Source organism: Solanum pennellii, chromosome 3 (genome assembly GCF_001406875.1).
Source record: "Solanum pennellii chromosome 3, SPENNV200".
NCBI lineage: Eukaryota > Viridiplantae > Streptophyta > Magnoliopsida > Solanales > Solanaceae > Solanum > Solanum pennellii.
The window spans coordinates 1,869,626-1,882,571 of NC_028639.1; the positions used below are offsets into that span (position 1 = coordinate 1,869,626).

The 12,946-nt window shown below is 31.9% G+C and overlaps 2 protein-coding genes across 3 annotated transcripts; one reads left to right on the forward strand and one right to left on the reverse strand.

Annotated features, from left to right (window-relative positions):
• Positions 1 to 1,856: 1,856 nt before the first annotated feature.
• Positions 1,857 to 4,499, forward strand: LOC107012856 (protein phosphatase 2C 51-like). The gene is made up of 3 exons (XM_015212807.2): positions 1,857 to 2,600; positions 3,546 to 3,651; positions 3,972 to 4,499. The coding sequence occupies exons 1-3, from the start codon at positions 1,857 to 1,859 to the stop codon at positions 4,313 to 4,315; spliced, it is 1,194 nt and encodes a 397-aa protein (XP_015068293.1). The 3' UTR covers positions 4,316 to 4,499.
• Positions 4,500 to 4,665: 166 nt separating this feature from the next.
• Positions 4,666 to 10,743, reverse strand: LOC107015092 (spermine synthase). 2 transcript variants are annotated; one of them, XM_015215260.2, is made up of 11 exons: positions 10,477 to 10,743; positions 10,140 to 10,382; positions 10,001 to 10,045; positions 9,180 to 9,256; positions 8,955 to 9,077; positions 6,768 to 6,872; positions 6,614 to 6,686; positions 6,354 to 6,425; positions 5,713 to 5,905; positions 5,427 to 5,556; positions 4,666 to 5,048 (listed from the first exon to the last, which is right to left on the reverse strand). In XM_015215260.2, the coding sequence occupies exons 2-11, from the start codon at positions 10,291 to 10,293 to the stop codon at positions 4,950 to 4,952; spliced, it is 1,071 nt and encodes a 356-aa protein (XP_015070746.1). In that variant the 5' UTR covers positions 10,294 to 10,382; positions 10,477 to 10,743; the 3' UTR covers positions 4,666 to 4,949. The 2 variants fall into 2 exon arrangements, with proteins under 2 accessions (XP_015070746.1, XP_015070747.1); XM_015215261.2 differs by having other exon boundaries at positions 10,140 to 10,392.
• Positions 10,744 to 12,946: the final 2,203 nt, after the last annotated feature.

The following is a 12,946-nucleotide window of genomic DNA, read 5'->3' on the forward strand; positions in this document are numbered from 1 at the left end:
TTATTAGTATTACCTCATTTCTGTTTATTTCTTCATTTCTTATGAGTTTTTGTGATATCTATTTATTATTTATATACATATAAGTAAATAAATTATTATTAAGCTTAGCTCTTAATAATTATATATCAAGTATAATATTGGTGGAATCAATCAAAATCAAAATCAAAATATAGATGTATATTTATAATTTTGTGATCTTAAATATGTTATATAAAAAAATAAAAAATCTGAAGTTATTTTCTTTTTGAAATGAAATTAAAAAATAAGTTCATATGAATCGAAAAGGAGCGAGTCGAATATTAAAAATGAAATATAATGATTTGAAAACCTTAATTCTTCGTTTTAATTTCTAATTTGTTACATATTTAAAAATTACATAAAAAAGGAAGCTTAAAAACGCAATGTGACAATTTAAGATATTTTTAGAAAAATATAGTAAAAAAGACAATGAAATTTGGTTGACTCATTTATTTTTATCGAAAGAAAAAAAGTTGCATGTATTATTTGAAAATAACGCAAGAACTAAAAGTATTATGAATCACAGTAAAATAACAACTAAAAATATGGGAGAACCATATAAGAAATTTCATTGATTTTCCTAAAATCACTTGTATCAAATAAAATGAAATAAATAGAGTAATATATATTATTCGAAAATGACATAAAAGGTATATAAATTAACAATTAAAAATATTTTTAAAAAAAGAACACATAAAAGATTTAGTTTGCTTTTTCGAATCTCATTTATGTCACATAATTGAGAAAAAAAATTAACATACGTTGGGCTTGTGCTGGCGCGGACACCTGATATCTAGTCTTTTCAAAATTGTTTAGTAGGGTAATAGGACGATTGCAAAGTTAAAGTGTTTTTTTGAAAATTCGGGATAACTTCAATATTGACTTTATGTCTTTTCTCTATAATGTATTAGTAATCTAGCTATTAATTATGTTAATATTATTTATTATTCGCATTTGATGTATTAAAATAATATACATCACATAAATTTTTTAAAAATTACTCTCTCCGTCCAAAATTATTTGGCAGGTATACTAAAAATAGATGTCTAAGATTAATTGTCAATTTAAACAATCAAGAAATAATTAGTTATTTTTTGTTTATTTTGTTCAATTGAAAAGTTATGTAGACTTATATTTTTGTTATAGTAAGGTTATATTAATCAAATCACATATTTTATTAATTTTTCTTGTGGAAGGTACATAATCTTAGCCTGACAAATAATTATGACAAATAATTATGAACGAAAAAAGTATTTAGTTGCAATACACGCATTAATAACCTTGATACTATTCATATACCTAAGTTCAAAAGAAGGGTACCGTACCAAACAAGATATTATTTTTTGATAATTAAATAAGAAATAAATTTTATTTATTTATTTTGGTATAATTTATATATTACATTGACAATTCAAAAAATTCGAATACTGATATATGTATAACTAATCTTTATATAAATTTATTCGTAATGATTTTTTACATTATCAATATTTACATAATTTTAATTAACTATTATAAAAGAAACAAATAATTAATAATCACATAAAATATTTTCGCCACGTATTTTCTTCTTGCTTCATCCATACCGCCCACGTGTTTCAGTCCTCGTCCTACTCATCATTGCGTTTTCATCTTTGGAACTCAACCAGCCGCTTCATCATCGTCACGTGGCATAAATCAATCATCCTATTTCTATCCAACGGTTCATTTTTTCTTTACACTTTTGTTTAATGGTTCAATTCTCTATTACTTTCTCTCTTTTTGGACCGAATTACGCAAAATATCTTATACTACTTCCGGTATAATCTTCGCAATGCAGTCATCGTCTTCACATTAAAATGATTGATAACGTTAAAGGTATGCCGCCGGCAAACGAGAAAGGTTGCCGGTTAACGGCGTTGATAGATTCCGGTGGATTAGCAGAAGTAGATCTGACTGAGAAGGAGCAAAATTCTACTCGCCGTAGGCGATTGGATGGACGTTTGTTGAAATCGACGACTGAGCTACCGGAAAATTTCAATGTCTTCGCCGATGATTACAGGCATTGTAAGAAGAAAAAAAGTACTGTAACTGATACTGATGATCATCAAGTTCAACTAGCGTTATCTAGTGAAGTGAAAAAAGTAAGGGAGAGCTTGGTGACGTGCTGTTCACATGGATCGATATCGTTGATCGGCCGGAGAAGGGAAATGGAAGATGCGGTGGCGATTTATCCGTGTTTTTTCAGTGAAGGCGGCGGCGGCAGCAGCAGGAGGTATGATTATTTTGGTGTTTACGACGGGCATGGAGGGTCACGTGTAGCGAACGTGTGCCGTGACTTTTTGCACCGTTTAGTGATACAGCAAGTTTCGGAAGGAGAAGATTATGATGGGAAGAGTATTAATTGGGAGAGAGTTATGACGGAGAGTTTCCGTAAAATGGACGAAAAGGTGAACAAGGAAGGGGCGGAGATGGCGACGATAGGATCAACGGCGGTGGTAGCGGTGGTGGGAGTGGAGGAATTTGTTGTTGCGAATTGTGGAGATTCAAGAGCTGTGCTTTCACGTGCTGGAGTTGCCGTACCTTTGTCTATTGATCATAAGGTACACGATTTTTTTTAACTTCCCTTTATTATTCTTAATCTAAATTGTGTTAAGATTAATTCAACTTATTAAAATTTAGATGAAAAATATTATTAGTTGTCATTGTTTCTTATATTGATGAAAAAAATACGTGAGATTAATCAAAATTTATGCCGGATTAACAAGTAAAGGTAAACCTAAAATTTGCAGAATTATTCTGTCGTTCACACTATTCGAACAGATTTCACGAACACTTAATATTTTCTCCGTCCGTTTGCAATTTATTAGTTCTACTTTCCTTCTTTTATCTATGTAAGAAAGAATGTATTTTTTTTTCCAATTCTTTAATTCCTATTTTTAAATATCACGAGATTAAAAGATATTTTGTTACAATTTATATAATATTTTTAGTATAAAATCGTAAGATCGAATTTTTTTTATTTTTATTTTGTGTCAAGTGAAAATCAAACGTACACTTTTCTAAAAGATATGGCTGCGAATAATGTCAAAGGATTAGCCCTACTCAAACACGAACAAAGACGTATCGTTATGATTTTACTTTATATTTTTTTCGTTGTAAATCCTCCTATATAACCACGGGGCCTGGCAACTTTGGCATGCCTTTTATTTAACATCCTTAGATATGACAGTTTGTATGCTGTTAATGCAATGATCTTAACTCGCCAAAGGTCTAATGTTGTATGGGTCGTTCATCATATAATTAAACTGGCAACGAGTAATGATATGATCAGTATTCAGTGATTGATGTAGCCTTTAGCGCTGCGGGTGATCAATGCTAAGACCATCAAATTAAAATCCTGGATTTGCGTGTAGATCTGATAGGGATGAATTAACTTGGTTAAAAAAACTTCTCTCGACATTTTCTACATTTGATAGTGCCAAGTAGGTTGTCTTTGATTTTGAAATGGAATGCTTTCTGTTGACGGAGTTCCTGTATGGGCGCAGCCTGACAGACCTGATGAGCTGGATAGAATTGAAAATTCAGGTGGGAAAGTCATAAATTGGAATGGACAAAGAGTCTTAGGAGTTCTTGCTACTTCAAGATCGATAGGTACGTCGAAGACTCAGCTTACTACACTTGCAGGTCTTTCCCTCATTCATTCTCATCTTTGTCGAGGCAACCAACGGAAATGGATATGACAAATCAGATCATTATTGATAAACTAGCTGCTGGAAATTGGAATGATATTGTGCAACATTATTATGTAGCCTGACCAGTCCGTTACAATCTCCAATTGAATTAGATCTAGTCCTTGTGTAATCATTTTGTGGACATGACGAACACATTAGTAATTAACTTACTTGTTCGTGGCAGAGCTGATCGGAGTACCTTGGATCATGCTTCTTATGATACCTTATTGATTGATGCAGGTGATATGTACCTCAAACCGTACGTGATACCAGATCCTGAAGTGATAGTTAGCAAAAGAAGTGATGAAGATGAGTTCTTAATACTCGCGAGTGATGGTCTATGGGATGTCATTCCAAATGATGTTGCGTGTGACGTTACAAGAAGAAGCTTGAATGGTCAGACATTCAGAAGGTGCGACCAACAAACCAAATCCTATAAGAGAGATGAAGGCGTCAAAGAAAGTCTCGCAGCACGCGCAGCTTCCTTCCTCGCAGAGTTAGCAATTGCTCGGGGTAGTAGGGATAACATCAGTGTAATTGTCGTCGATTTGAATACATCTGTACGTTCATCCATTGATAGTTAAGCTTCCCATACAAATGAACAATTTTTACGGATGGATCTTTCCTTTTGATTGTCTGCAGCAATACCATTACTGCCTTGCTTGCTTGTTTTCTTTGTGAAGTTTATGGTTCATTTAGACTGTTATTGGCCTTGGAATGATTTTTGACTGACAGGTTAGTTGCTGTAATGGAAGGTCTTTGAAGTTACCAACCTCAACCATACATTTTTTTACTAACACGATTGACGGATTCATAATTTTTTTTTGTTTCGTATTTGTACTGTTTCAACTTCCAGATTCCTTAATGAAACGTGATAACCAGCAAACATATATTTACAGTTTATCGTAAGAACGTAAATATTCATTACCAAGCATTTTTCAGAAAGAGTAATATATATGCCAATGCGTCATGACATAGTTTATTCGAGTTTCAATATAAACTAAGAGGAGTACCATACAATAGATATAGCAGTACTGAAACCTGCATATTACATGCTAATGGCTTCAATGTCAAATACCAAATACAAACCACACAGATAAAATAGCCACATCTACATTTCCTGCTGCTACGCGTGTGACAAGTGGGAAGGATATGGTTGAGTTTACTCCAGCAGCAAGGAAAAGAAATGGGTAATAATTTCATAGATAATGCAACTTCTTAAATCTCGACTCCACTCCCTGCGGAACGTGGGCTATCACGGAGACCGCTCACCTCCCTCCTTAAAAAGCATGGCAATGCAAAAGCAGCTTCATGCATCTGTTAAAAGAACAAGATACTCTGTTAGAAGAAAAATGACAGCTTTTCTTGGTTGAATTGAAGTGCACTTGTGGACTTCAAATTCCAGGTAGTAAGGTAAAAACAAATATAGTTCAAATGGTAGAAAAGGCACTCTTATCGAATTGCAGATGATAAGCTTGTACAATTTGTCTCTGTACATTTGAAACACTCATAATCTCAAATTGTATCTAAAACTTAACATTTTATCCCAGATTATTGATACAAAACACGAAGAAGACAAGTAAATATTGATGAATACCACACGCTCAGTCAACACAGCATAAACAAAATCAGAGAATGTTTATTGGTGATGTTATGAGTAGCTTTATGAAATTGCTTATTAATAGAACAAGTTACCTCAGAATTGTAAAACTTGAGTTCCCGCTGAGGCTGAAGAGCGCCCTCCAACTTCTCAATAGGATTAACAGGGTGCTTAAAATCAACAAATGGTCCCTCAGTTGAGCACAGAAGAAACCCAATAACGCCACTGCATAATACGTAAAGCAACAATCCTCAATAACAATTAAGTGGAAGCATGTTTGACAATACCTCTTTAACCTTCAACCGCACAACTGAGGAAAAACAAATAAATAAAATGGTACATTAACTTGCAAGGCTGTTGCTGTTAATTCCTGAATTATACCTAGGATATGTAGGAACACTGGCCCATGCATAATGAACAGAACTAAATGTTTCACGGCAAATTGAGATCATATCCTGAATAAGATGAGTATGAAGCCACATGCTCTCTGCCATGTTGCAAAGTACACCGCCAGGCCTTAATGCCCTGGCTATCTTTGCAAAGAATGGTCCTTCAACAAGCTCTATTGCAGGACCTGTAATGAAAGACATTTGAGAAGAATTAAACTAAAGCTCATTGAATTGAAAAATTACTAGATGCTGCAAAACCCATCTATTAGGAGTGTGAGTTACAAAACCAAAAAACAAAAACTATTCCTACTCCAAACAAGAGAAGATACTAAACAGTCAATATCTACACTGGACAAGAACATCCAACAGAAACAGTAAAAATCAAACAAAAGAAGTGATGTGCTCTCCAACAAAAGACATGGATATCTACCCAGAAATGCATTCAGTTTCCAATCCTTAAAAATCAGTGAACTATAGGCTCTATCTTCAACAAACAAAATCTGCCCTATTTGGACAGGGGATTGCCTCACTGTGGATGGCAGGATGCTGTATGGAAAGTCGATAAATGACTATTACGTTGCTAAAACTTTTCAAAGCAAGGATTCATAAAATTAAAAGATGCATCCGACTTACCTACAGGATCTGATGAATCAACTATGATAGCATCATACTTCCCTTCAGGTGTGTTCTTCAGAAATTCAACAGCTGTCAAAAATCATTCAGAAAGTCATATATAGCTTTATCTCAAAAAAAAAGTCATACAGCTCAACTAGTGAAACGGGGAAATTAAATTTCAGCCTCCCAAGCTAAAAATCCAAAGTAGAAAAAATCTTTTTGAATTGATGCGAAGACTCATACTAATAAGATCAAGCGACACATGAAAGTGTTCATACCATCACCAACATGAAGATTGACACGAGGATCCTCAAAGCCAATAGCCAAATCTGGAAAATACTTTTTACTGACCTGCAACACAGGAAAATACAACATATTTAATATGAAAATCAACAAAAGCACCAATTCATGTATCTTCGATCTATTACTCACATCTATAACCATTTTATCAATCTCACAAATATCAATCAGCTCCACAGAGCTGTGTCGAGAAATTTCCCTTAGAACTCCACCATCACCACCCCCAACAACCAGAACCTGCATTTGTAGGTCAAAATAGATTAGACAGCGAACAAATGAATGGTAAAACTGAGAAGAAAAAAAACCCAAGCCAAAACAGATTAATATAAAAGATGAGGCATTCAAACAATAAGGTCCAATATATATATATATATATATATATGTGAGGCTTATCATATCTTCATAATGAGCTTATCATAGACTCAAATCTTTCTAATTTTGTCTTGGATGCCCAGGCAAAGAATAAAATCAGGATTATGAAAAGAAATGAAGATAACTCTTTTTCTCTCCCTTGTAACAAATGAGAAAACCCACACTCCCACAGCAGCTGTAAAAGACAGCAGCATTTCAGACTTGGCCTTTTGAGCAATTAATTAAAATTGATCAACTATCACCTATATCAGATTCCACCTAAAAACAAGCAGACAGAGATAACAAGCAGGTAGTGCCACCATTCTAGTGATTATTCACAACGCATATTTGAAGTTCAAAATCTGCAGATAAAACTGAAAACTGGTAAACCAATGCTGACAAGTGATTAAAACCCATAAATCAATGAAGATTTGGTACTTTACAGATGCTTAACAAGTAAAGAAACTGGTAGATGAAAATTTTAGTTCCACCAACATCCACACACATCAAATTCTCATCCACTACAAACGGGTTCTGCAGAAATAATAGCCGAATACTTAGATGATTGAGCTTCCTCTGTGTATATCCTTCAAAACTAGGACATTTCTTAGTTTCAAGTTCAAAGTAATTACATGTAATCATGTTAGAAGAGATACTGCTTAATGCAGTCCACCAAGTTTTCAAAGGTAATCCTCCTAGTTCCTAATGCACATCCACTAAATGATTATTCAGATTCCTTCATGCCATAGACCTATCAGGGGCTTTAATCTTAACATTGGGTGATTCACATTTTTCAGTACCCCCACAATATTGAATTCATGAAAAGAAAATTGACAAAAATAAATGTGTGCATGTCCTGCTTCATCTCCCTCTGTTAATAGCAACATAGTCAAATACCCTCCATTCAACCAGTTTAGATATTGATGTCCTTGTATGTGGAAATGATAGTGACATACAGCAAACAGAGTAAAAGCGACAATTTTTGAAAACATGTTTGGCCTAGTGGTTGGGAGGCTAAAATCATTTTTTTGAGAAAACGACAATTTTTGAAAGTTAAAATGTTTGGTCAATCAGTAAAACTGTTTTTAGATACAAGTAAAAGCGGTTTTATGGGGTTGGGAAGAAGCAAAAAAATTTCTTCTTCTTAAAAAAAGCAAAAAAGAAAATCATTTTTCAAAACAAGAGTACCCTACCATTTATACATGTTTTTACCAATATATCCCTTGTTAATTAATTATCATATCTCATAAATTTGATTCTTTATTTTATCATACAATTTATATATTATTATTTTATGTTTTAATTTGTGGAATAATTATTTAATTTATTTGGCTTAATATTTTTAATTATATTTAAATCATTATGCTAATATGATATCAATAATTAATATTTTCTTCGATTTAGCTACATATAATATTGAACAAAATTTGCAATGTGTACTTTCTGTCTTTTCTCGTAATTTGACTCTCAAAAATACTTTTTAAAATCGATTAACCAAACATGATTTGCTTATCAAAATCATTTTTCAAATGAATTAGATAGACACAAGTTGTTTTTTCAAAATGCACTTTTGGAAGCTATTTTAATAAAATGCTACAAAAAATAAGCAATTTTTATCCACTTGACAAGCAAACTCTAACAAAGAAATGATTTATCAGTCCACACATGTAAACCTCAAAAGGTTGGGGGAGAAGTGGACCATCCATGATGATGAAATCTTAAAGGGTGAGTGTTTGGTTGGTTCCATCACATAGTTTTATCTTTTCTTGATTGACTTACATATAAAAATCCAGGTCTCAGCTTGTCACACACACAAACACATATCAATCCAGTTCTCAAGCACATAAGATTCACTCTCTTCCAGTAAATTCTGATTCCAAAACAAGAAAGCAAATCCTAGAACCTTTGTGATCATTGGGAGTGAAACAAAGGGAGCAAAATCTGTAAAGCCAAATTTTACATGGTTACCTTCTTAGGAGATTTGATTGAACAAAGAGGAAGATGGGCTATCATCTCCTGATAGGCACATTCATCTTTCTCAGTCAACTGAACAATGCCATCTAGCACTAGAACTTTTCCATAGGATGCAGACTGCAAGTACAAATACACAAATAAGGCAGATGATAAAATAGCTTGAGAGAAATTTCTAGCTAGATTTATAGCACAAAACTACAATAGAACAAGATCCTGAACCTCAAAAACCAAAACCTCCTGGAATTCTGACTTTCCCTTGAATAAAACCTTTTCTACTTTCAGGGAATGTGCTTCTCCTGTAAAAAGACGCAATGAAGAAAAATCTTTTCTTAGTAAACATTCATGAAAAAGGGTATAAGATAAAGGAAATCGTTGAGTACTTTAATATCAAAAAGGAGTCATACACTTGGAAATATCAGTCAAACTTTATGCTTTAACTTGGGGTTTAAACTAGCAAACCAAATTACAGGAATCTGATACAGCACAAAGCTCAATTTTTCTCCTACTTCTACCAGAAGCATCATTTTGTGCTACTTCAACACACATATTGGAAATGCAGGGCTCAAGGAAACAAGAGCACAAGCCAAGCCACTCACCCTAAAATTTCACAATTTACTTTGCAATAGGGCACTCTGTATCATCTCCTAAATATAGTATAACTAAATAAGGCAGTTGCAGCTGACAGAAGCTCTTCTGTTCACACAACTAAGAAAAAAAGGTCCTAATGTCCCAATCATCTCCAAAAAAATCTACTTTTGACATGTGATTGAGTATACAAAATCACTAAGATCATCTAAAGTGTTAAGATTAACACAATAACAAAAAGATAATGATTTCATGTTTTTATCCAACTTTTCTGAAAATATTTCAACATATTAGTTTGACACTGCTAACAGAAAATGTTGAAGTTCAAAAATTAATCAACTTTTGATTACTCTTTGGAACAAATTACAAGTATCAGCCCTGGGTAAATAGAGGTTGTTTCTGATCGACCCTCGGTTTATTAGTAAAATATAACAAAGGAACAAGCAAATTCTAACCTGGCCACATTGGATTGTTGAAGTACAGTACCTTCTCTTTTCCATCTGCAATTTTAGGAACAACAACAAACAGGTCAACCATAACATCTAAACCCTGAACACACCAGTCAAATAAAACGAAAAATATTCGATTATTTACCAAATGATGTAGGAGTTTGAGAGAACCATCCAGAAACAACAGTAGAGTGACAATTGGCTTCAAGTTCAGGATCAATTACCCTAGCCTTCAAGCAACATTTAGGAATACCAACTTTGTTTGAACCATTAACACCATTATTCTCCTTCCCATCCATAGTCCTCCGGCTGTCCAAACCTCTTCCTTCTTCGAGCTCCGTAAATTATAATCTTATTGGAATCCAGCCTCCAACAACCTCACGATATCCTACAGTCATCTTCAATCATCAAACAACAACACAAATACAAACACAATTATCTCCCTAATCCAACAATTAGTACCAAAACAAAAGAGTACTCACTTTAGGCAAAAATTGAAACTCCACACAAAGATTAGAGAACTAAACCAAGTATTAATAAGCAAATGGAACCCAAATCAAACACTTTCCAACTGGGAACTCCACTCTTACTTAACCAAAATACAATAAAAGCAGCGTTGAATTAACGCAGAACCAACACTTCGCAAAAAAAAAATCAAAAAGAAGAAGGAATCCGAGAGAGAAAGAGAAGAAAAAAAAACGTTACAGGCAAAAAGCTTTGGTTTGGACGAATCAATGCGTTACCGCTTCCAAATTAGGTCTTTATATTACGTTATGATATAATTATTTTAATTATATTATTCTTCTATTGTATTGTTACTATACCTATCATGTCTGTTTTAATTGTTAATTTATTGTACTGTATTGTTAAATTTCGTTATTACGTAACAATGAAAACTCCGGAACAACCAATTTGATGTATTTCCATTGTTACTCAATTTCTTTTTTCAATTATATCTTTACATAATATTTCAAAATAATATTTTACCCTTTACATTAATTATTTAAATTTAATCAAACCTCCTATCCTAAAATAATTAAGTAAAAATTTATAAATCACAATACAGTACGATACAATCAAAACAAACAATTAAAATGTTACTAAACAACAAGAAACAATACAATCTACCCAAACATTGTATCTATCATACAATACAGTACAATAGAGTGGATCCACTCGCTCGTTTCATTTTACGTGACTCCTAAATTAGCTCACCAATATTTTTTACACAAAAATTTTTTACACAAAATATTTTCTAAAATAACAAGTATGGGATATTAGCAAAAAATGAGAAATAAAATTTAAAATAGTTGGATCTAATGCGGATAGCGGTACCCGTTTACGATTCTTTTCAATATCCACGTGTGATAAAAAATGAGACAGATCATCCAATTGTAGAAATAAAATAATATTATTATTTAAGCCAAAACAAACACGGTCGAATCAAATTAAAATATAATCAAAACAAATTTTATTTTAATATAATAAAATAATATAAGCCGTACATCATGCCATAAACTAATTATAATCGTGGCAAACGAATGACTGACTATATGTATATTTTATTAGAATATGTCAGCTTTTTTATTTGAAACATTCTTAAGAAAAAAAAAACTATTTATATTTGTATTTTTCTTTTATTGACTAAGCCTTTGTTTCTGGTATATCATTTTATATCGAATAATAATAAAGAAATATTAATATATTCATTTTCGTAGATCTTTTTCATAATTCTAAAAGAACATCGATTACAAATTGATCCATGGTGTAAGTTTGAATATTTATCTCATTTTTGTTATTAATAAATAATTTCAATTATTATTTAAATTTAAATTAGTATACATCACATATATAATTGTGTTAATATTTATTATATTTTGGTACTTAATATATACGGTGCACGTATTTACATATCAGATACGTACACATTTAATACATGATCCAAAATATATGGTGATGTATCGAATTCATTTATCAGTTTTGTATTAGGTGTCTTTGGTCATGTAACGAAATTACCGTCTACGATGTACTTGATGTCTGTTTTTTTCCTCAAACTCCAATTCAGCTGCAAGTGTTGATTTCCTATTCACAAAACGAAATACTTTCATTAACAACGATCTCATTATTTTTGTATCATTCATATCTTACTTCAGATTTCTGAATGTCTCAGCAAAAGCAATATATTCATGATGTATCTTCCTTAAATTTGTGAGAAGTTTAAATCAAAGTTTGAACAATTTTGATTTGACGTGGAGTTTAGAAAAAAAAATACAAACTTATCAATCTTGTGATCTTAAATTAAAGTTTTGTCAAATATATCAAGATTTTGTTTAATCTTATAACTTTAAATATGCCCACACATTAAAATATGTTAATGAATCAAAAAAAAAAAGAGAATAAATCATTTTTTTATAGACTAACAGAAAAGAAGATGATTCCTTTTTAGATGGAAAAAAATAATATATTAAAAGTAATAATAAATAAAAAATGAGAATATATTATTGAAATCATAGACGAAACAGAATCAGATTCATGATTATGGAATAATTACATCTGTTAATCAAATTTATGGTTCTCCGGCTCATGCGGAATGACCCACACGTTTTTTTTTTTTAAAAAAAAAAAGAGAAATATTTTCCTAATTTGAAAATTTTTAAAAAATACATAATAATTAGTTTATTTATATATAATTATTATTATTGGCTCAGATTAGAAACAAAAATTAATCTTCTTGGGTAGATACTCTCTACTCAATATTTAAAATCTTCCGTATATTTTCAAGCACGCCACATAAATAAATTAATATTTGAGATATGTCGCATCGTTTAATTATATACATTAGTCTCAATTGAAATAGACCTATTGAGAACGAAAAAAATTCTCAAATTCTTGGAAAAAAGTATCTAAACATATATTTAGATGCTCAATTATAGCAAATCGTAATTTAAATAT

Excerpts from the sequence above, each read along its gene's own strand:
- LOC107012856 (XM_015212807.2), top strand. The coding sequence starts at position 1,857 with ATGATTGATAACGTTAAAGGTATGCCGCCGGCAAACGAGAAAGGTTGC. Across the intron at positions 2,601-3,545 it reads CTTTGTCTATTGATCATAAG|CCTGACAGACCTGATGAGCT; the intron begins GTACACGATTTT and ends GTATGGGCGCAG. Across the intron at positions 3,652-3,971 it reads TGCTACTTCAAGATCGATAG|GTGATATGTACCTCAAACCG; the intron begins GTACGTCGAAGA and ends TGATTGATGCAG.
- LOC107015092 (XM_015215260.2), bottom strand. The coding sequence starts at position 10,293 with ATGGATGGGAAGGAGAATAATGGTGTTAATGGTTCAAACAAAGTTGGT. Across the intron at positions 6,687-6,767 it reads TTGATAAAATGGTTATAGAT|GTCAGTAAAAAGTATTTTCC; the intron begins GTGAGTAATAGA and ends CCTGTGTTGCAG. Across the intron at positions 5,049-5,426 it reads TCAAGTTTTACAATTCTGAG|ATGCATGAAGCTGCTTTTGC; the intron begins GTAACTTGTTCT and ends TTCTTTTAACAG.